We start from the raw sequence: 20,445 nt of genomic DNA, 5'->3' as shown, positions 1-20,445 counted from the left end.
TCCGTCGTGTGTAGGCTTGCCACACACTGTATTTTTTTGATTATAATTTTAACTTGCATATTAAAATACATATAAATCATAGACATATTCATATGCCTGTGATATAAATATATTTCTGCACGGATGGACCAACATCAGTTGTCATTTGGAATGCATAACAATGGAAATTGAGTGATATATGACACAAGTCGTGCCAAAATTGGATCAAGTTTTGATCTTCATATCTATATTTTTGATGTGTATAAAATAAAAGTAATCAATAATAGCACTAATCAATTTTGGGGCGCATGATGTTATTAAATAAAATGATTAATTTCAATAAAAACAAATTTTAAAAGTGATGATAATCTTGGAAAACTTTTATAATATTTCCCGCTAGATGGTGCCATTGGCGGCTTTAGAATGATGTTGATTGCTGAAAGTAGGTACCTATGTCCGTCCGCTATCCGCTTTGACTTTTGACTTGACCACCTCTGTCCGCAATTCTGAGTTCGGTCCACTTTTCTTTCGTATTGTTTCAGTTTACAAAATATTCAGGTGATGTCGGCTTTTGGCCCCACAGCGAGAAAGATGGTGGCCCCAGCTGGATTGATCCTATATTATCACCCATACAGTTTTTACTCTCAAAAGGTGCACAATCTTCATTTTACAAAGTTGTTTTTCGCGTTCAAATAATATTACAGATTATGTGTGATAATATTTTTTATCGAAGGTCAAGGTTTTTTTAAGTTTTCGAAAACGAATACAGAGTAGGTACTGGGCGTGAAAAAGTATAAACAAAGGCAGTGACAGTTGGTTTTAGTGACATAACGCTTAAAATAACCAAAAATCTCAAATAAATTACATTCAACACGGCTGAAAAGTTCTAAAATTACCCGAATAATATGTTTAAAATTGTGCCTCTCAATTAATAGTTTTATTGTTTCAATTTTATTGTTTCAATTTATTGTTTCAAACCATTGAAAGTGTAAATATTTGAAACAATTGTAAATTATAGTTACCGTAATTATGTATTGCCTTTTGTATCTCGGTGAAAATATTCACTTTTGTTATGTAACTTCGACATGTTGTAATGGATTACCTCGTAAAATAGTGTTTATGAGACATGTTAATTGACAAAATAAAGAAGCACGGTTATTTATAACTTTTTGATGTACATACTTATAGACATAATAGGTGGGTACCTAGTTTAGAAATTAAAAAAAAAATCCCTCAATGATTAAAAAAAATTGAGGCACTTTTGGGAGTCCCCATAAAAAATATTAATTTGTATTTTGTAGGTACCGTGTTTTCTTGTATATATGTCTCAGATGTAAATATATTTATTTTTTTATTATCATCCTTATAGTAAAGTAATGATTTTTCACAGGTTGTGATGACTCTGCATGAAAAGAAGTTGCCCTTTGATTCCGTTATCATAAACATTACCAAGGGGGAGCAATATTCTCCGACATTCCTCAAAGTGAACCCGAGAGGGGAGGTCCCGGTACTCCAAGATTCAGGAAAAGTGATTCCTGACTCTGCTAGGATCATAGACTACCTAGAGGACAACTTTACAAATGGTAACCATTCAAACCAATAGTCATCTTTACGGCACTACATCCCAGTGGGGATTTGGTCTCCCCCACAAATGCTCTCCACCGGCCATCTACCTCCAGTCCTCAGTCCTTCCATTGGGGCACCCACTTTCTCGTTCTGACTGTGGGTTGCTTCCATTGGGGCACCCATTTTCTCGGTCTGACTGGGTTGCTTCCATTAGGTCACCCATTTTCTCGGTTTGACTCTGGGTTGCCTCTACTGGGGCACCCACTTTCTCGGTCTGACTCTGGGTTGCTTCCATTGGGGCACCCACTTTCTCGGTCTGACTCTGGGTTGCTTCCATTGGGGTACCAACTTTCTCGGTCTGACTCTGGGTTGCTTCCATTGGGGCACCCATTTTCTCAGTCTGACTGGGTTAATTCCACTGGGGCACTCACTTTCTCGGTCTGACTCTGGGTTGCTTCCACTGGGGCACCCACTTTCCTGGTCTGACTCTAGGTTGCTTCCATTTTAAAAGTTTGTTTACCTTCATTTACATAGAAATTTCACAAAATAAAACTAAAAAATACCAAAGACCATCAGTAATTGACATTGTTTCAAAGATTCATCCAAGCGTCTTGTTAATTTTATGCATCAAGGCTATTAAGCAGTACACGGAGCTTATATTAATTAATTGTACCCAAATTTGTTATATGCGCTCAGTTGAGCGCATCGATCTTTTTTTTTGCACGAGGAAATTGACTAGAAAGCTTGGATTCCTGAGTCTCTATTTTGGAGAAAATATTATACTATTTTGGTGTAAATATCTAATGACGGCCTCCATGGTCACGGAGTAAGGCTCTCGACTAACAATCCGGAGTTCACGGGTTCTAATTTTATTTGATTTTTTTTTTTTTTTTTTTTTATTTATTCACATTTAAACCCGCTAAACTACTTATGTAGTTTGTCAGCAGGGACATAGAGACAACATTTATACATTCATAAGATACAATTTGAACGGTACATAATTACATAAATTGGTTACATTGCAGAAAAGTTTAAATAGCAGCATAAAAGCCTTATATAATAAGCAAGTAAAAATAAATGTATGAACAAATTAGTATTATCAACAAGTACATCAATAGTTTCATAAATAGAGGTAGGTAGTCAGGTATTACAAAATAATTGTTTTTCCATTTTCTAAGAATATGAATTCCATTTCAGGGGCATCAGTATAGATCATTATTATCCAATAACCATTTCCTTAGATTATATTTAACATTAGCAGTATACATGTTATTATTTTTAATTGTCATTGGTAATAAGTTAAACATTTTGGGTACTATATAGTTTAAAGTTCTTTCACCATATTTATTAGTACATTTCGGAACTACCAGTCCTTCATTTTGAGTGAATCTTGTGTTATGTTTATGGCAAACTCTTTCCCTATACAATGAATCAGACAATATAACATGTTGACTTACAATATTATAAAACAATAATCCTCTGACAGGTAAAATATTCAGAGACTTGTATATTAATTTAATGTTACTTCTGTGTTGATTGTCATATTTATGGATTAACAATTTTATAATGGAGTTTTGTAATGTTTGTATATAGCTTACATTAGTTTTACAAGAATGTCCCCAAGAAGTAATTCCATAACGTATAGTGGATTCAGCCAGAGATAAGTAGATTAACTTTAAAGTACTTATAGGCACGAAATATTTTATTTTATAAATCCTACCCACAATAGCTCGTAGACGTTTACAAACATTAGCAATTTGTACATCCCATTTCATGTAGCAGTCAATAGTAACACCCAAATATACATAACTTTTGACAAAATCAATGGTTTCACATGAACAGGGCTGTGCAACATTTTTATGTATGCAGTCAAATGTGTGTGTATATAATGAAGGAATTACATTACATCTGGCGTGTGGAGATCTGATGTGCATAATTTTAGTTTTTTTGGCGTTTATAAAGAGGCCTGCATCATGCGACCATTTCAGTAGGGCAATAAAATCATGTTGCATAAGGTTCATTGCAGTAACCAGATCTTCGTGCGATATTACGAGCGCCGTATCGTCTGCATATACAAAATGTTTAACAAATGAAAACAATTTTCTCATAATTGAGACATAAATAATATAAAGGGTTGGCCCTAGAATTGACCCCTGTGCAACACCTGTTGAGATATATTTTCTTTTGCTAAATTTTTTAAGAATTTTTACTCTTATTTGTCGATCAGTTAGTAATTTTTTTAATAAAACTAGCAGCTTTCCTCTAATTCCTATTGCCTCCAGTGTTTCTAATAGTTTATTTGTATCAATGGTATCAAATGCCTTAGAGTTATCTATGAATAAAACCAAAACTTGTTTTTTTAGATTTAATTCATAATTTATGTGATTTGAAAATTCCTGAAGCAGCATTTCCGTACTTTTTTTCTTTTGAAATCCATATTGGTTGGGATCCAACAAAGAGAAAGATTCTAGATATTTATTAAGTTTTATGGAAATGTATTTTTCAAGTATTTTTTCTAGGGCTGGCAATATGCTTATTGGCCTATAATTTTGAATATCTGTATGTTTGCCCCCTTTGTAAATTGGCCTAATGATGCTACTTTTTAGTTCATCTGGTATTACTGCTTGCGATAAAATTAAATTGATAAAGTGTGTTATAACAGGCCCTAAAATATTAATATGTGTCTTAATGTCAAACATTCGAATGTTGTCAATCCCTGGTGACTTTGAATTGTTTAATTTGCTAACAATAATATTGATTTCTTGGCAGGTAGCTCTGGGTAGGTACATACTATGTTGCACTTCATTTGGCCTGACGGTCGATGCTAAATAATCACATTTATGTATCATAGAGCTAACACTATTTGTAAAATATTCAACAAACTTATCTGCTACGGTTTCTTCATTATGGTTAGTACACACGCAAAGCTCACATCAACAGATAATATAAAGCACAATAGCGCTCGCCATACAATCCCATACAGACCCGACACACGTAAAAAGATAACGCGCTATAAGTGTGGTTCTGAACTTCGCTAACCGAATTTATTTTACGTAACCGCTCCCGACGCGATATTTGAAAAGTTATGCGTCCCCCTCTCCGCCGCAAAAAGGAGAGGGGGTCATTTTAATTACGGAGCTACCAACTAAGTTCCGTGTTCCCTTAGTAAAGTTGTCACTTTGACAGATGAAATTATGTTCCTCGGCCGCTCTCGAATTCAACTGACCCCCTCTCCTACCATAGGTACAAATATTTGATAGCGTCGTGTGTCGGTAGAAAAGATGATGCGCTGTACATTAACTTTTGATGTGAGCTTTGCGTGTGTACTAACCATTATTCGTATTTAACATATATTTCGAGATTATTTCGTCACAACTACTTTTGGACTTGCGTCCTAATAATTTATTTATTTCATCCCAAGTTTTTTTTGTATTTCCAAAATAATTTTTGAATTTATTGTTAAAAAAGGTAGACTTACATTTAATAATTTCTTTTGTCACCTTATTTCTGAAAGTTTTATATTCCAATTCAAAGAATTGATTGCTAGGAAAATTCTTCCACCTTCTGTACAATGAATCTTTTTTTTTAATGTTTTCTAAGATATTAGAAGTTATCCAAGGTTTTATTGACAGAGGTCTTTTTTTGGGTTTATAATTCATAACGATTTTACTCTGTTCATACAAATTCTTAAAGTTGTTTTTAATTTTACTATATAGTATATTGCAATCTTGTTCCTCAAGCAAGGAGTGCCACTTAAAATTATGAATGTTTTTGTCGATTTTGTTTTGCGATAAAAACGAAATTCTTTCCCCGTGTTCTGGGGCTTCTTTCCTTGCACTATATTTAATATTAACTGCAGTTAAAAAGTGATCCGCTATAGTAATATTATTACATACACATGAGGAAAGAGAATCGCTTTGTTTACATCCACTGTTAAATCGGACAAATATGTGGTCTAAACAAGTACGAGTAACTTTTCCTGCTAAAACTGCTTCTCTAGTTACGTCACAAATACATTTGATTAAATAATTATCCGACATTATATTTTCATATGCCATAATAATAGGGTTTTGACAATTTAACAAGTCTAGATTAATATCTCCTATAAGTAAAACATTTTCTTTGGGGCTTATAGTATGCAGAATGGCAGATATTTCATTAAGAAATTGTGGTTGGCTAGAGTTGGGGGGGCGGTATATTGCTATGATGTTTAAAATACTCTTGTTTGGAAGTGTCATAGAGCCAAGCACACATTCAAAATGATTTGTTTCTATTGTTTTCTGTTGAAATGTGAATTCATTTCGAACATATAGCAATATACCTCCTCCAGATTTTTTAGTTCGGCAATAGTTGTAACAATTAAATCCAGGAATATTATACAGACAGACAAGATTCGGTGTTATAGCCGTTTCACATAACATTAACACATGAATATGCTTCCAACAAGTATTTAAGTAGACATTCAAAGTATCCCAGTATTTATAAATCGATCTAACATTCAACTGAACAATATTAATATTTTCCATATTGTAGTTGCTATGAAACTTTAGCCAATCACAGAAATTGTGAGTATTTTCGTAATCTACCTCGTCATCTTCTTCAATGTAATTAGACGCCATAATCAATAGTTGCAAAGTCCTTGGCAAGGGCAGCCTTGTAGGCCGGGCAGGAGTCCTTGTCTCCAGTCGGATGTGCAGCGGGCTTCCCAAATTTTGTACAGGTGGCGCAGACAGGCTCGGCGGCGGCTTTTGGGCAGTTTATCCGGGCGTGACCTTCGCCTGCGCAGTGTCCACATCTTTGCTGGTCCTTGCAAAACTTGAAGGAATGTCCGATCATTTGGCACTTGGAGCACACTGTAAGTCCAATGAAGTCACGAACACGGCACACATTCCAGTCCACAAAGACTTTCCCCTGCTCCACCAGCACGTGAGGAATGTGGGCAGGAACCTCGAAGACTCGGTGGCAAGTTGATCCAGTTCGAGCGCCAGCAAGGTGACTTAGCTTGCAACTTTTTACTGCTAAATCTAGGCCTGCTTTGTCCTGGGCTCCTGCTAAGGCATTTTTTAGGAAGCACTCGTCCGTTAGGTCACGAGGAACGTTGAAGAAAATCACCCTTGGAAGCCGTTTTGTTGGTAATCGAGCGCTTAGAGTGTCCGAGTTTGCTAGACATGGGGTTTTCAGTATTTTATCCTGATCTTCTTGTGTTGCAGTATGGATTACAACGCCTTTGTTTCTGATTCTCCTAATACCCGTCACACGGATTCCAAGTTCTGATGGTCGTAATGTATCTTTTAGTAGCTGTTTCGTATCGTCGCTATCTTTTGTAGAATCCAGCTTTGGGAAGATGCATACAGCAGGTTTGGGGGTCCCAACGTTAAGTCCTGAGCGGTTGATTGATGGTATCATCTTCTGTGGGCCATTTTTCACAATATCGGCAAACGATAGGCTTGCTTCCGTGGCATCGGCTACTCTACGCATCACTGGTCCTAGATCTGACTCCAACTGCAATATTTTTTCTAACCTGTGTTGGTTTTCTGCTTTTTCAATCGCGATCTCTCCCTTTGCCACTATTAATTTGGCATTGACTGTTGCCAGATCAGCTTTGAAACCCTCTCGTTCCAATAACAGCTGTGAAACTGATCTGAATACAGCGGATACATATGCGCTTATCCGCAGTTGTTGATCCTTTGAGACTCTTGACTGCTTTTCAGCAAGGACATCTTGGAGTGCTCTTAGACTTGCTTCAGTGTCGTTCAGTATCTGTACTGAGGACACTGGGATTTCACTATCATTTTCAGACACGTCGGAATAGTCCGATGCTCCGTCAGATTCCTCATCTTCAACCACTGGAGAAATCATTCCCGAGGCCTTTTTTTGTGATGGGGACGTCATCTTATCCAGCATTCTTTTTTTACGCCGATGGCAGCATTCATCAGGCATCGGTGGGATGGACATTTCAATGAGAACAAACACACAATCTTAGGTTGTTTTAAAACTTTCGATAAAAATGTTTAGAATCCGCTAGAATAGTATTATTTTATTACTGTTTTATCAAATAAACTTTTTTGGCACTTAAATTTTCCATATAAATACTGTTTGCACACGAATTCGGAGGTTTTTTTTAGTTTTTTTGCAAGAGCAAAGTGTAAACACGAACTGCTGTCACTGCGATTATTGTTACATTAATTTGTGTTATTTCATAATTTATTCATTTAAAATAATATACAGTATATTTGCAGCACATTCCAGAGTGGAAGATACTCTCATTATCGCCCTGGTGTAAGACCACCATTCAGAATTGAAATGGCTTTAGCCGTGTTTGGTGACAAGATCTGAATAGCCAAGTACTTCCCCACCTTCCTCTTTCCCTTCCCTCTACCTTCAGCCTTACAAAATATTATCGAAAAAAAAATTATCCTTGTAATGGTGTTGTATTATTGTCATGAATGTTAAAATCAGTCCATGCCGTCTTGCCTTTATTATCTTCAGGTGCCCTCTCTTTATCGGAGGTTGACTGTCATCACCCTGTTTTCATTTGGACTGTTTTATTTGCAGGCACCCCGAGCCTGATGCCAGGTGCCAAAGGATCAGAAGTGAGAAAAAAAATAGAGAAATACAGATCGCTGATTGATGCGCTTCCCGCGGGCGTTATTACCATGGGCTCTTTCTTCCACCCGGAGCTTTGTGGCAGCCCCAAGATGCCCTTCTTGAAGCCCGTCCGAGAAATGCTCAAGAGTAAGCATGATTTGCATATGACTGGAAAATATTTAACCTCAAATAAAGTAGTAACCTCGAGTAAAGTTTTGATGTTATGAATTCTAGTGTATCTGAAAACTGGGTGCATTTTTAATGAGGAAATAATATTGTTGTAATTTAATAAGTATTTGTTTCACTTGAACGTGCCATGTCTTCTTCAGGCGTCCTCGACTTCTACTGCCATTCACTTCCATGTTCATACGTTCCCCTTAACCCCTTTCTTCATTAATCACATACGCCACACGTTACCACACATAAGTAATTGATTAATTTGATTGTGCTGTGTCTTCCTCGGGCGTCCCTGACTTCTTCTGCCATTCAATCCACTCTCTAAACACTCCTGGCACTAATAACAACAAACTTTGATATTTTCAGCGAAATCGGTCCAGTAGTTTTTGAGTCTATAGGGCACAAACAAAGAAACACATATACCTATATGTATATATCATATGAATCCTATAATTTCTATACCCGCTATATCCGATTTTTTGACAAAATGATCTGAGTATGACATCTTGTTCACATTTTTGCGAGCAACAAGAGGAGCCAAAAATTGAGTTTCAAAACCCTCCTTATCGCGACCAAAAACCATGTTAAAACTGCGAGTGAGAAACCAAATCCGCTATATCATACAGAAAGTAACTATCAAAACCCGCTATATCGGATTCAACGAATCACAAGCAGTTATTTTGCCAAAATACAATATGGCCGCCGCTCTGACGCCACGCTCATGTGTCAAAATGATCTACGCGTGAGTTTCTAAACCCGCCATGTCGGCTCAGTTGACTTTCAAAATCACAAAGTGAGTATCAAAATCCGCTATATCCATTTTATTTATCGAAATTACTTAATTATTGCTAGACATATATAGAAAAATAAATGCTTTTCGAAATTTTATTACTCCAATTCATTATATAAAAATTTTTAATGCATTTACTTATGTACGCTAGAGATGTGACAGTTTTTTTGCGGTTTTCTCCAAATCAATGAAAGTTGATATAGCGGGTATAGAAATTACACGACTCATATGTTAATGATTCTTGCAATTTTCAACAGAAGGAGAGTTTACAAGTCTATCTGCAAATCTTTACAGGAGAGGATCTGTGAAGTTTATTTTATTTAGCTTTGTTAAGAAAATTGAAATTTCGCTCGATGCCACATATTCAAAGTAAAAAACACCAACATTTGCGTTTTTGCTACATTAGCTCTGTCTTGCAAATAGTTGTATGAAATCAATTTATTTTGACTACTATAATAATATATATAGGCATTTCTTGTTGCTTGATATTTGTTTGCACTTGTATAGCTCATTTAACCTGTGGAACACCAGACCCTATTTGAGGGAAATCAATAATGGAATCAAAAATGGACTCGGAAGTGTTTCAAGTGCAAGCGAAAAAGTTCCAGCTAGGGTGAAATTCCAAAGCCAGCAGCGCATGAACGGTTTGTCGGCGGGAAAAAATTGGTGCACAAAACGGTTTTCCAGAGGTGCCTGATGCCTTGTGCCACCTGGAGGAGATATTCAGTTTTTTCTTTTACATTTAATTTGTAATTAATATTTTAGCTGCTGAAATAAACTCTTCCAAAAATCTGAGAATGAATGCAGACCTCAATCCTGAGGTTAAAGAAACCCTACTGAAGAAGGCAGAGTTTCAGGACAAGAAGCATCACTTGCTGACCAATAAAGATGAATACCTGAAGATATTAAAAACTGTCGAAGATGTTTTGGAAACTATTGAAAAAGAACTGGAAACCCATAAAAAAGGTAGACAAACATTAAATTAAAATAACTTTACAATAACAATTGGTTTTCTTTATTTTTAACTAGTTATTATTATTGACAAAGCCAATATAAAACTAGTTTTAACTTGAAAAGCAAAATTAAAAATGCTTTCAAAGAGATAAAGTTCAAATTGTGATCAGCTGACAAGCATAACAATATGACAGCTGGTCACAATTTGATCAAAAAGAAAAAGTGGCTGAAAATTGGCGTTTCGCAAGGACTATTCATTCGAATGTCAAAAAATGAAAACGTAGCTGATTGACTGGATAAATAATGTGTATTTTGAAACACTCCAGCCATTTTAAAACCAACCTAGTTCTACACAAATGGAATTTTCTATTGTGAGTCCAGAGAGTTTATGATGTGCGAAATTGCGGACAATTTAAGACGCTTAAAAGCGTGCTTCGTGTTACTAGACATCCATAGAAGGCGTAGACTCAAACGAGGGCTTTTTGAGAATATACCATAGTAGTGGTAGTAATAGTGTTGTATTTAAAAAATATATAACTGTTGATTTTTTCATATTGCAATCACAAATTCAGTGTTGTTTTGCTTTTGGGGAGGTGAACTTTTAATGTTTAATCATATTATTTTTCAATTTCAGAGACTGAAAAACAATGGCTGTGCTCCGCTGAATTTACAGTGGCCGATATTAGCTTAACTATATTACTTGTCAGATTGGATTCTCTCGGGCTTGACAGTTACTTCTGGACCAAAGGAAAGCGTCCCAACATCGAGGATTACTACACCAGGGTCCAACAAAAGCCGTCCTTTAAGGAATCCATCCCGGATCTGATGTTCCACTTAAAAGTATTATTTAACTCCCAGACTCCCCTAGGCATTGGAGTGGGGATAGTTGGGACAGTTGGTTTCATCGCTGGAGCCTTCTTCATACTGAAACGGGTGTTTTTCTAGATACTCCAAGTGATAACAGCCGGCGGAATATTGTTCAGAAGTTATTTTTGCAATAGCTACTTATGTAAAGTCAAGTATTTTAATGTAGAATGTACCTGTGTAGAGATCATTATTTTAATGTTTGTACTTATAATAATACTAGAATAAAAGTATTTTTATACATTTTATAAAGTGTTATTTTCTTAGATGAGTAAAACTGGGGTGGTGTTGGTAAAACCCAGTCGAAATTACAGACTTGTTTCATCCTTAACCGATTTCCGGGTGTTCGATTCGGCCATTCGATTCAATTAATATCATACATCCAAATATTAATAAAGAAACATATGAACTGCTTACTGCGGTTTAAAGCCAATTAATCCAGTTAGATTTCATGGACTATCCCATATAATATTTATAATTATCTCGTATGTCAATTATCCTATATATGAGTTTTATAAAAAAATCGCCTACCCAAATTTGGGTAGCTATTGCTCGAATGGTTATGAATAATGTCATATTTATAATTCTTGTAACATTTTTTACAACTAAGCTTGGGGTGTTTCAAAGTTCATCACATTGATCCCTAGAAGTGATCTATAAAAACCGATTTGAATGAAACATCTTTTGACTTCTAGGTCACAGTCAAGCTAATGAAGTTGATTATCTGTTCAAGAGAGCATATAAATATATATATATATATATATATATATATATACAGTACTCTCTCAGTATTCTGCCGCTCTGTCAACAATTGTTACTAGTTAAAAGCACAAAATCACTCTATATTTCATGTCGAATTCAGAAATCCGCCACATCATTGAGCACCAAGCTTTTTGTGACAATGCGACAGGTAGATTTATCTTACTATTACCACCGTCTAACTTGCATTCGCTGACCATCTTACCAGTCACCAGGGTTAATTACGTTTGTTTTAGAACATTTCAGTGTATTCTAGAAACTGTCGCACGGGTTTTTGTTTGTTTCATTCTGCTACGTTTTTTGTTTGAATAAGATTACAAAATAGAGTGTTATCGCAAACATGACATTTCGTTAAACCAAAAAGCCGCCGTTCTCACTAATTGGACACTTGTCCGTTTTTATAGGTAGAGGATCTGTAAGAGAGTACTGTAGATATCAGTATAATTTTAATATATTTTTTTAAAGAAAGACAGACAATAAAGACTCCATTGAAATGCTTGGAGTTACTATATCAGACCGGCTCAAGTATCGGGGATCCATAGAAGCCCGAGTAAATCAGGACTCCAAAAAGTTGGGCGTCTTGTACAGGGCTAGGAGATTCTTCAACAGTGACCAGCTGCTGACCCTGTACAAGTCTCAAGTCCGCCCAACTATTGAATTTGGGAGCCACCTTTGGGCTGGTGCCCCAAAATACTTAATAAACCTGCTAGAATCTGTGCAAAGGAGAGCGATCCGTCTGATTGACAATCCGTTGTTAACAGACTGATTGCCTTCTCTAATGCATAGACGCAATGTAGGCATGCTGTGTCTGTTCTACGGGTATTTCAATGGAGCCTGCTCCAAGGAGCTATCAGCATTGATTCCTGATGCACCGATGCACGTGCGCGAAACTCGACGGACACGAACTGAACACCCGTTCACGGTTGACGTTGGGTTCATGAGAACGGGCCGTTTTTACGACTCGTTTTTGTGTAAGTCGGCTCGTATGTGGAACGAGCTACCGGCATCTGTTTTTCCTCCCTCCTATAATCCGAGCCTCTTCAAGGCCCGCATTAACAAATCCCTTCCTACAGCCCCTACCTTATTCCGCCTCACAACGCCGCCCAGCCGGGTGGTGACATAGTTCCCCTGTCTGTACACTGCACAGTCAGGGACACTTTTGTGAGGTGTCACATAAAAATAAAAATTCCAGGATTACGAATAACCTGACAATATATGAACATCTTCTACTACCACCACAGCAAGCGGGAAATGTTGGTTATGTCTTGATGGAGGACTTAGCAAGCCGAGGAATTGAACTCACGACGTCTGCTTGCAGGGCCAGCCCTATGCGAGCGCAATTGGATCAGTCAATGACCGTCAATACGGATTCCGGCGGAACCGCTCGTGCGGTGATCTTCTCGCGTATGTGTCGCATGTTTGGGGGCGGTGCCTGGAACGTCACGGTGAGACCCAAACGGTCGCACTAGACATATCCAAGGCCTTTGACCGGGTCTGGCACCGAGGACTTGTCAACAAATTGCATTCTTACGGACTTCCCGCATCCCTCTGTACGTGGATTGCTGACTTTTTAAGGGATAGGTCGATTCAGGCGGTTGCTGACGGTTTCACCTCATCCTCACACTCTATAAATGCTGGCGTCCCACAGGGATCGGTTCTGTCTCCGACTTTGTTTTTGTTGCACATCAATGACCTTTTGACATGTGCACCGATTCATTGTTACGCGGATGACAGTACAGTTCATGATAGCTTTTTGTTTGACAAGCCCCCAAAGGGCACACAAACTCCAACAGCTCGGAGGGCTTTGAAGCAGAGAATGGACGGTTATCTCGAGAGTATTTCCTCCTGGGGTAAAAATAATCTCGTCGAATTTAATGTTTCAAAGACCCAATCCTGTCTGATTACGTCTAAAAGGGATCTAAATGATAACCTAGTCTCCTTCAACGGAAGCAATCTTCCTAACAGGCCTTCCATTGATATGCTTGGTGTAACTATAAGTGACCAGCTCAGGTATGGGGGCTCCATCGAAGCCAGAGTAAAGCTGGCCTCTCAGAAGCTGGGCGTACTGTACAGGGCCCGCAGATACTTTAATAGTACACAACTGCTCACCCTGTACAAATCGCAAGTGCGCCCTACTGTCGAATTTGGCAGCCATCTCTGGTCTGGAGCCCCTAAATACCTGAAAAAAAACTAAACCCTTGACTCTGTGCAGAAACGGGCGGTCCGTTTGATAGATTCCCCAATCTTAACAAACGGACTGCAATCTTTAGAGCACAGGCGTCAGGTAGGTATGCTGTCCTTGTTCTATCGGTATTACAATGGAAGATGCTCTGAGGAACTAGCGTCATTGATCCCTTCGGCACCGGTGCGTAGTCGGGATACACGCCAAACGCGCGCCCAACATTCGTACACGGTTGACATTTGTCACATGAGAACGGGTCGCTTCTACGATTGCTGTGGAACGAACTGCCGGCCTCTGTGTTTCCTCCCTCCTACAACATGGGACTCTTCAAGACCCATGTTCACTCCTTCCTCTCCACAAAAAGACCCTGCACACAGCATCCCCAAAGATGACATAGGCCCTGAGGGAAATTATTTTGTTCAGGGCCTCCTGTGTGGAGTTAATATAAAAAAAAAAAAATTAAAAAAAAGTCCGCTCCGGGCGCCAAATACCCAAGGCACTGATAATACCTAACAGTTCCAACATGTCACCCTTGAGATAATTTTTCATAAAAACGGCGCTACACAATAATACACTTCATCTGAATCTGAATATTATTGATTACGGTGATGACCTAATAGGTGTCTACTGGTTTTGACAAGGGGGCCAGAATTTTACTCGCACCAGGCACCGTTTGGCTCAGGGACACAAACGCGGTGCCAACTCAAAATATAACATAATGACCTCAGGAGAAAGTAATTTTATAGCATATTGTCCCAGAACGATGTGTGTCAGATAAGATCTTGTTCTTGGAGATGATTGAAAGTATTAAAAAAAAGATCATTTGAAAGTTTTAAAACAGGTTTAAAGTGAAAATAAAGATTTGATACTCGTACAAGATTTTTTATTAAATTGGATACAAAAACTATACATAGATTATAATTTGTAAACATTAAAACAACACAGGTATAACAATAAATCTTTAGGTAAAACAGTGTACAATAAATAATGTTGGTAGGTACATTAAAAAAGCAGTGGTTTCACAAGGGTTCACAGCACTCAAAATGTGAGCAAAACTCAAGAATTTTATTGCAGAATACAAGAAATATTATCAAACGTCAATAATTTATTGAAGATACAAATAATGACAATTCAAAAAAAAATTAATACATCCCAACCTTATGGAGTCAGTAGGACTATAGCATCCCCAATTGGGGTACGTGTGAGTCTCAAGGCAGCAGGAAGGTTGGGAAGCACCTGGCTATTCGAATCTGGTCACCAAACACAGCTAAAGCTATTTCAAGCAACATTTCAATTATGAATGGTGGTCTTACACCAGGGCGACACCAAGAGTATCTTCCACTCTGGAACGTGTCTTCTACATATTATTTTAAATGAATAAATTGCGAAATAACACAAATCAATGAAATAAAATTTACTTTTGCTTGCTGGGATTTGAACCCGCAGCACCCGAATTGCTGTTTAAGAGCTTCACCCCTTGACGACAAAGCCGTGTTTGTTTAATTCTCCATCGTTGGTCGGTAAAGCAGATTACTACCAAAAATATTTTTATATAAACATGAATATTATAATAATATAATTAGTTATGAATATGAGCTACGAAAATGATGTTGCAAGTTGAAAATAGTTGCGTTGCCAGACGGATGAACCTGTGCAAATTTCATGTTAGAGCTCAACATTCCAGGGTTTTTATTGCTTCTATCAGTATAATGCCCTGGTGAACAATAACCATTCAGCATCGAAATCGTTGCTTGAAATGGCTTTAGTTGTGTTTGGTTATCAGATCTGAACAGCCAGGTACTACTCCACCATCCCCCCCCCTCTTCCTCACAAAATACCCGAATTTTTCAATTTAAAAAAAAAAATTTTTGCCAATCATCATTGTTTGTATAATGTTTCAAATTTTTGCATAAACAGGTCTGTAAAAACTGTCTTTGTTAGAATGCAAGCGCCATGGCCAAATTCGGTTTGGTTTTAGGGCAAGTAACGATTCAGTTTGCATTCTGTCAAAGATATTGTTATATACGTAAATTACACTAATAATTTATCTAGTCACTGGACTGGTAAAAACCTTCAAATAGACTTGTAAATGAGGTGATTAGCGCAAAAGTGACATAAGTCACAAACATTTCCAAATCAAGTTAACAATCGGAAGGGTCTTTAAATGATTCATTGTTCGTTTGCTGCAATAATGACACAAATCAAAATAAGCAAATTTTTCGGAAACGAGTTTTGAATATTTTTAGTTATTTTAATAATACTGTGAAGCAATCATTTACTGCTGTCTCGCGTCAACTTTTGATAATTCAGATATGTCATACAACTAATAAAAGGAAATTGTTAGTTTTGATCAAATATGACATAATATAGATATTTTTTAATGTTTGATTTATGTCATTATTGCATTTGATCATTCTTTCAATTAATACAATGTCAACTGACTCTAGCGACGAAGACAATAATATTGTTCTTCTTTATATCAACAAGCATAAAAAATGACCAGAAAGAAGATTTTGGGTTCAGCCATACAAATAAATACATGTTCATTGTAGGGCAATCATCGCAGCCAATCGCAGCCGATGTCAAATTGACTTTTCTTTCCAACCTCAATCGAACGCCTTCTCCGCTAAATCCTTTCTAACGTAAATTATAGATATATAAACATGGATATTTCCTACCTGCAGAACAAATTTAACATTCAAATCACGTTTGGACGTCATTTCTGTCAAACAAGTAATATATGAAAATGCAACTGACGTCAAACCTGTAGTCGACGAAAACCAGTAAAATAGTATGATGAATACTCGCGAGCGGTGCATATATTATGCGCACAAAACTCGAGTTACTTGTAAGTATCTTTGTGTATGAATGGCCTAAGAGTATCACTATTAATTTAAAAGATAAAAAATTTCAATCTTGAATAAAATTTTGGATTTTCTCTACATCGGAGGTTTTAGCAGCCCAGTAAAAACATTTGATAAAGAACACAACTTAATTTTAATGAAATCGATGTATTAAATAATACGTATCTAATTATTAACATATTATAATTGTAATGAGAAATAAAATGAATTTGTGCATATTACATTCTTATCAATAACATCAAATGGGTTACATGAATATAAATAATATTGTCATGAATTTGAATAACAATAAATAATAAAATTACAAATAAAATAACAATTATGTCAAAAAGAAACACATAAATAAAACAATAACAAATAATAATGATTTGAGAACAAAGTACAAAATAAAAAAACAGATTTATATCCGATACAAATTGATAAACAGTAGGCTTTATTACAAAAATAGTTTTGTATTCCCATAATCTGTTCATTTAATATAATTTTAAAAATAAATTAATGATTTTTTGAATAAATAAATAAGTGTACCAATGAATAAATGATAATGGCAAAAGTATCTTCATTCATTGCCACAAGTGATGCATCGATTTAAAAAAATGTCATTAAATTTATCACTGGGAAGGAACGGGACGCTCACGCTAGGAAAGGCAACTTGTGTAATTCATTTTCTAATATAACTTGAAGAAATATACCAAATGAAAAAGCAAAATTTTGAAAGTAAAAGCCCCTCCCTATAAGCTGTCAATTCATTGTAAAATGGTATGTAAATTTATAATTATTACCCTACCTCTTAGAAAAATATCCCTTTTACCGATATGAATGAAAAAAAATTGTGATGGTGAGATTTAAATTCACAATAAACTTCGAATGATGAGACGAATCCCCCCTCTATCTCGGAGAGGGAGGAATTTGATTTTCAGAGGAACTGTCACCAGCTTCTTGTCGAGATCCATAGATGGGGTTTCCCATGAAATGTTTTCCGTTGGTAATGAGACTTCTCTTTCTGGCCACCGGAGGCGGAGGCGCTGCCTTCTCCTTGTTGTATTTAAACACACCTTCTCCGGGAAGTATCGGGAACAGAGATGGAATCTTATACCAGACTACGTAAGTGCAATACCAGGTCAGAATGGCAATCAATCCACTGATGAACTTCTCCACCATGATGTGGTAGTAGATCAGGGTACAGAATAGCATGACGTCCCACAGCAGCTGAAGGGCGGTCATGGCTATAAACATACCCCTCACGTAAGGCGAAAACTTTGTGTAACTCTCCTTCAAGATGGAAAATTCAGCAGATGGCAGAGTGCGCAAAGGATTTGATCGCAAAGTCTTGTCGTTAATACTTCTTGAGTAATCTTCGTCCCTGATGAATTCTCGAATTCCGTCCCAGCCGATAATAGCCTTCGCTTCTTCAATCAGGATCAAACTGGAGTAGATAAGAATGAAGCAGTGGCCCGAAATGTCAAAACCACTCCAGAAATGTCCTCCTTTCAGGCAAGTGGGCTTCGTGTGGAATGTCTTATTGTTACAACGTCCGTAAGAATACTCCACGTAGTTGAAGAAGGTAGTCCAAGAGTACCAGAAGATTGTGGCGATGGCCATCCTCGTTAAATGTCCCTTGATTACTCTATCTCTCTTACCGCAGCAATGGGTATATGATGTCATGAAACTAAATGGCACTGTCAATACGAGAGTCCAAAACCATCCGATTTTCACAAAATATTGGTTAAATATGTTATCACTTCTCGAAAAGTAAGATTTCGGAACCTGGGTGTAGTCTGCTATCAGAGAAACGAGAAAGAGAGCGCCCAGATATACAGCCAACTTGATCCTGATGTCAAAGAAAATTGATTTTTTGCATATGTGAATAATCATGGTTAAAATTACTTCCGCCACGGAAGCGGGAGGAGTCGTCGGCTTACTTCCTTTACCTGCATCACTTCGGAAATCAGTATTTCCTCGAAAGTTTCGGGCTGACGACCCTCGCGATCCGACCGCCATGGTTAGGTTTTATAAAGTTTTATTTTTGTGACACTCATCGCACCATAGAAAATATCTGTGGACTTTGAAACTTTCATTTCAACGAGAGGCTGGAAATTTAACAAAGCCTCATATTCGGTTGTGACTATCAAGTACTTACCTATAATGTAATATTTGATAAACTGGTCGAATGACAAAAATATATACTTGATTTCAACTTAATTACTACGAGAATAATTATATTATTTTATTTACATATTTATTAAACTATTAATATGGTGGGAGACGATAAAAGATGCATTATAGTCCCATTTCTCAATCAAAGTTATGTTTGAAGGGGTGACCAGATAAATCATCAAAATGATAATTCATCACATCTTTAAAAAGTTATATAAAGTCATGGAAAGTGATGAAACAAAAACTTTATTAACTGGGTTAAGTAGGTTAGGTTAGTTAAGGTTCAAAAAAAATTTTCATCGCTTCTAATGACTTTATATAACTTTTTAAAAGTGTGTTGAATTGTCACTGTGTTGAGTTATCATGGAACCGTTTGAAGGTTAGGAAATACGCATAGATTATTAAAATAACCCAAACTAAATCCTATAAAGCTATTTTATGCATGGACTTAAAAAGCCCTGTACGGAGCAATTCGACAATAATTTGAAACCACGGGTAGAGGGGGAAGATGTGTGGAAAATTCCAAAACTTTTTTAATGACGAATCCATTCTTATCTCAACAAATACCCCAAAAATCATAAGTAGTTATAACTTCATTAACAACACAACTGATAGTAATTCATTATGCACCACTTTGCATAATAAGCAGTTAAAAAATTAGTCATAAAAGATGGCTGCCAATAAATTTTCCCTCACCCTAGATTTGGCTTTAATACCAATCATTCAAAATCGCACAAATACTCTTTTCAGGGCAATTCAGGGATTCTTAGGTCCATGATTTTGTGCATGTTTACTTAAACCCCTAACTTAAATAGTTGTCTCCATTAGACGTTTAACTTAAAATCAAATGTTGTATTTAAAGAGCTCGTTTACCTAATAGGGTTTTCCAATAAGAGGTGTTATTTTGAATAGCCCGCTATTTCGGTAGATTGTTATAACTCTACTTAAGGGAAGTTAATAATTAATACTATTCAAGCTAAAGAAAAGGAGGAACGAGACAAAAAAGAAGTTACTTAGTTACAAAACACACTAAAAATGTATAAAGAAGGGTTAGTCTTAATCTAGTCGTAAATTATAGTTCTTATCTTGAACCGCGGATCTCCACGTTCGCACTTATCACCGACATCACACAAGCGGCAACTTGGGTTGGATCCGAAGGGCGGAATTAGTTCAGCCTGGGCCAAGGCTCCAAAGGGCGGAGTCGGCAGGCAGCGACTCTTGAGAGGCGAGAGCGTCCTGGTAGGAAGATCCTCGGCGCCGCTCCAAGGGGGAGAGCAGAAAGTTTCTCGGCGGAGGCGAGACGGTAACTCCTGCTAGGGCAGCTCCCTGGTCGGAAGCGCCTCAGCGCCGCTCCAAGGGGGGAGAGCAGGAAGTTTCTCGGCGGAGGCGAGACGGTAACTTCTGCTAGGGCAGTTTCCTGGTCGGCAGAGCCTCGGCGCCGCTCAAAGGGGGAGGGCAGGATGATGACTCCCAAGATGATGACTGTCGAGTGCTGACTGGGAACTGTTAACTGTTGAGGCGAGATGAGAACTGCCGAGAGGGCAGCTTCCTCGGCGACCGCCCCA

At 37.3% G+C, this 20,445-nt stretch overlaps 2 protein-coding genes across 2 annotated transcripts; one reads left to right on the top strand and one right to left on the bottom strand.

Moving 5' to 3' along the window:
- Positions 1-435: 435 nt before the first annotated feature.
- Gdap1 (ganglioside induced differentiation associated protein 1) lies at positions 436-11,170 on the top strand. Its single transcript, XM_089633884.1, has 5 exons — positions 436-630; positions 1,370-1,562; positions 8,101-8,280; positions 9,866-10,066; positions 10,689-11,170. The coding sequence occupies exons 1-5, from the start codon at positions 541-543 to the stop codon at positions 10,997-10,999; spliced, it is 975 nt and encodes a 324-aa protein (XP_089490010.1). The 5' UTR covers positions 436-540; the 3' UTR covers positions 11,000-11,170.
- A 5,272-nt stretch (positions 11,171-16,442) lies between these two features.
- On the bottom strand, positions 16,443-18,754 carry Fitm (acyl-coenzyme A diphosphatase Fitm). The gene has a single exon (XM_089633883.1). The coding sequence runs from the start codon at positions 18,722-18,724 to the stop codon at positions 17,612-17,614; it is 1,113 nt and encodes a 370-aa protein (XP_089490009.1). The 5' UTR covers positions 18,725-18,754; the 3' UTR covers positions 16,443-17,611.
- Between the last annotated feature and the right edge of the window lie 1,691 nt (positions 18,755-20,445).

This window comes from Hesperophylax consimilis, chromosome 7 (genome assembly GCF_061612785.1).
Source record: "Hesperophylax consimilis isolate HC1 chromosome 7, BYU_Hcon_1.0, whole genome shotgun sequence".
In the NCBI taxonomy this organism is placed as follows: domain Eukaryota; kingdom Metazoa; phylum Arthropoda; class Insecta; order Trichoptera; family Limnephilidae; genus Hesperophylax; species Hesperophylax consimilis.
This window is presented reverse-complemented; position numbering and strand designations above follow the sequence as displayed.

Excerpts from the sequence above, each read along its gene's own strand:
- Gdap1 (XM_089633884.1), top strand. The coding sequence starts at position 541 with ATGTCGGCTTTTGGCCCCACAGCGAGAAAGATGGTGGCCCCAGCTGGA. Across the intron at positions 8,281-9,865 it reads CGTCCGAGAAATGCTCAAGA|CTGCTGAAATAAACTCTTCC; the intron begins GTAAGCATGATT and ends TTAATATTTTAG. Across the intron at positions 10,067-10,688 it reads ACTGGAAACCCATAAAAAAG|AGACTGAAAAACAATGGCTG; the intron begins GTAGACAAACAT and ends TTTCAATTTCAG.
- Fitm (XM_089633883.1), bottom strand. The coding sequence starts at position 18,724 with ATGGCGGTCGGATCGCGAGGGTCGTCAGCCCGAAACTTTCGAGGAAAT.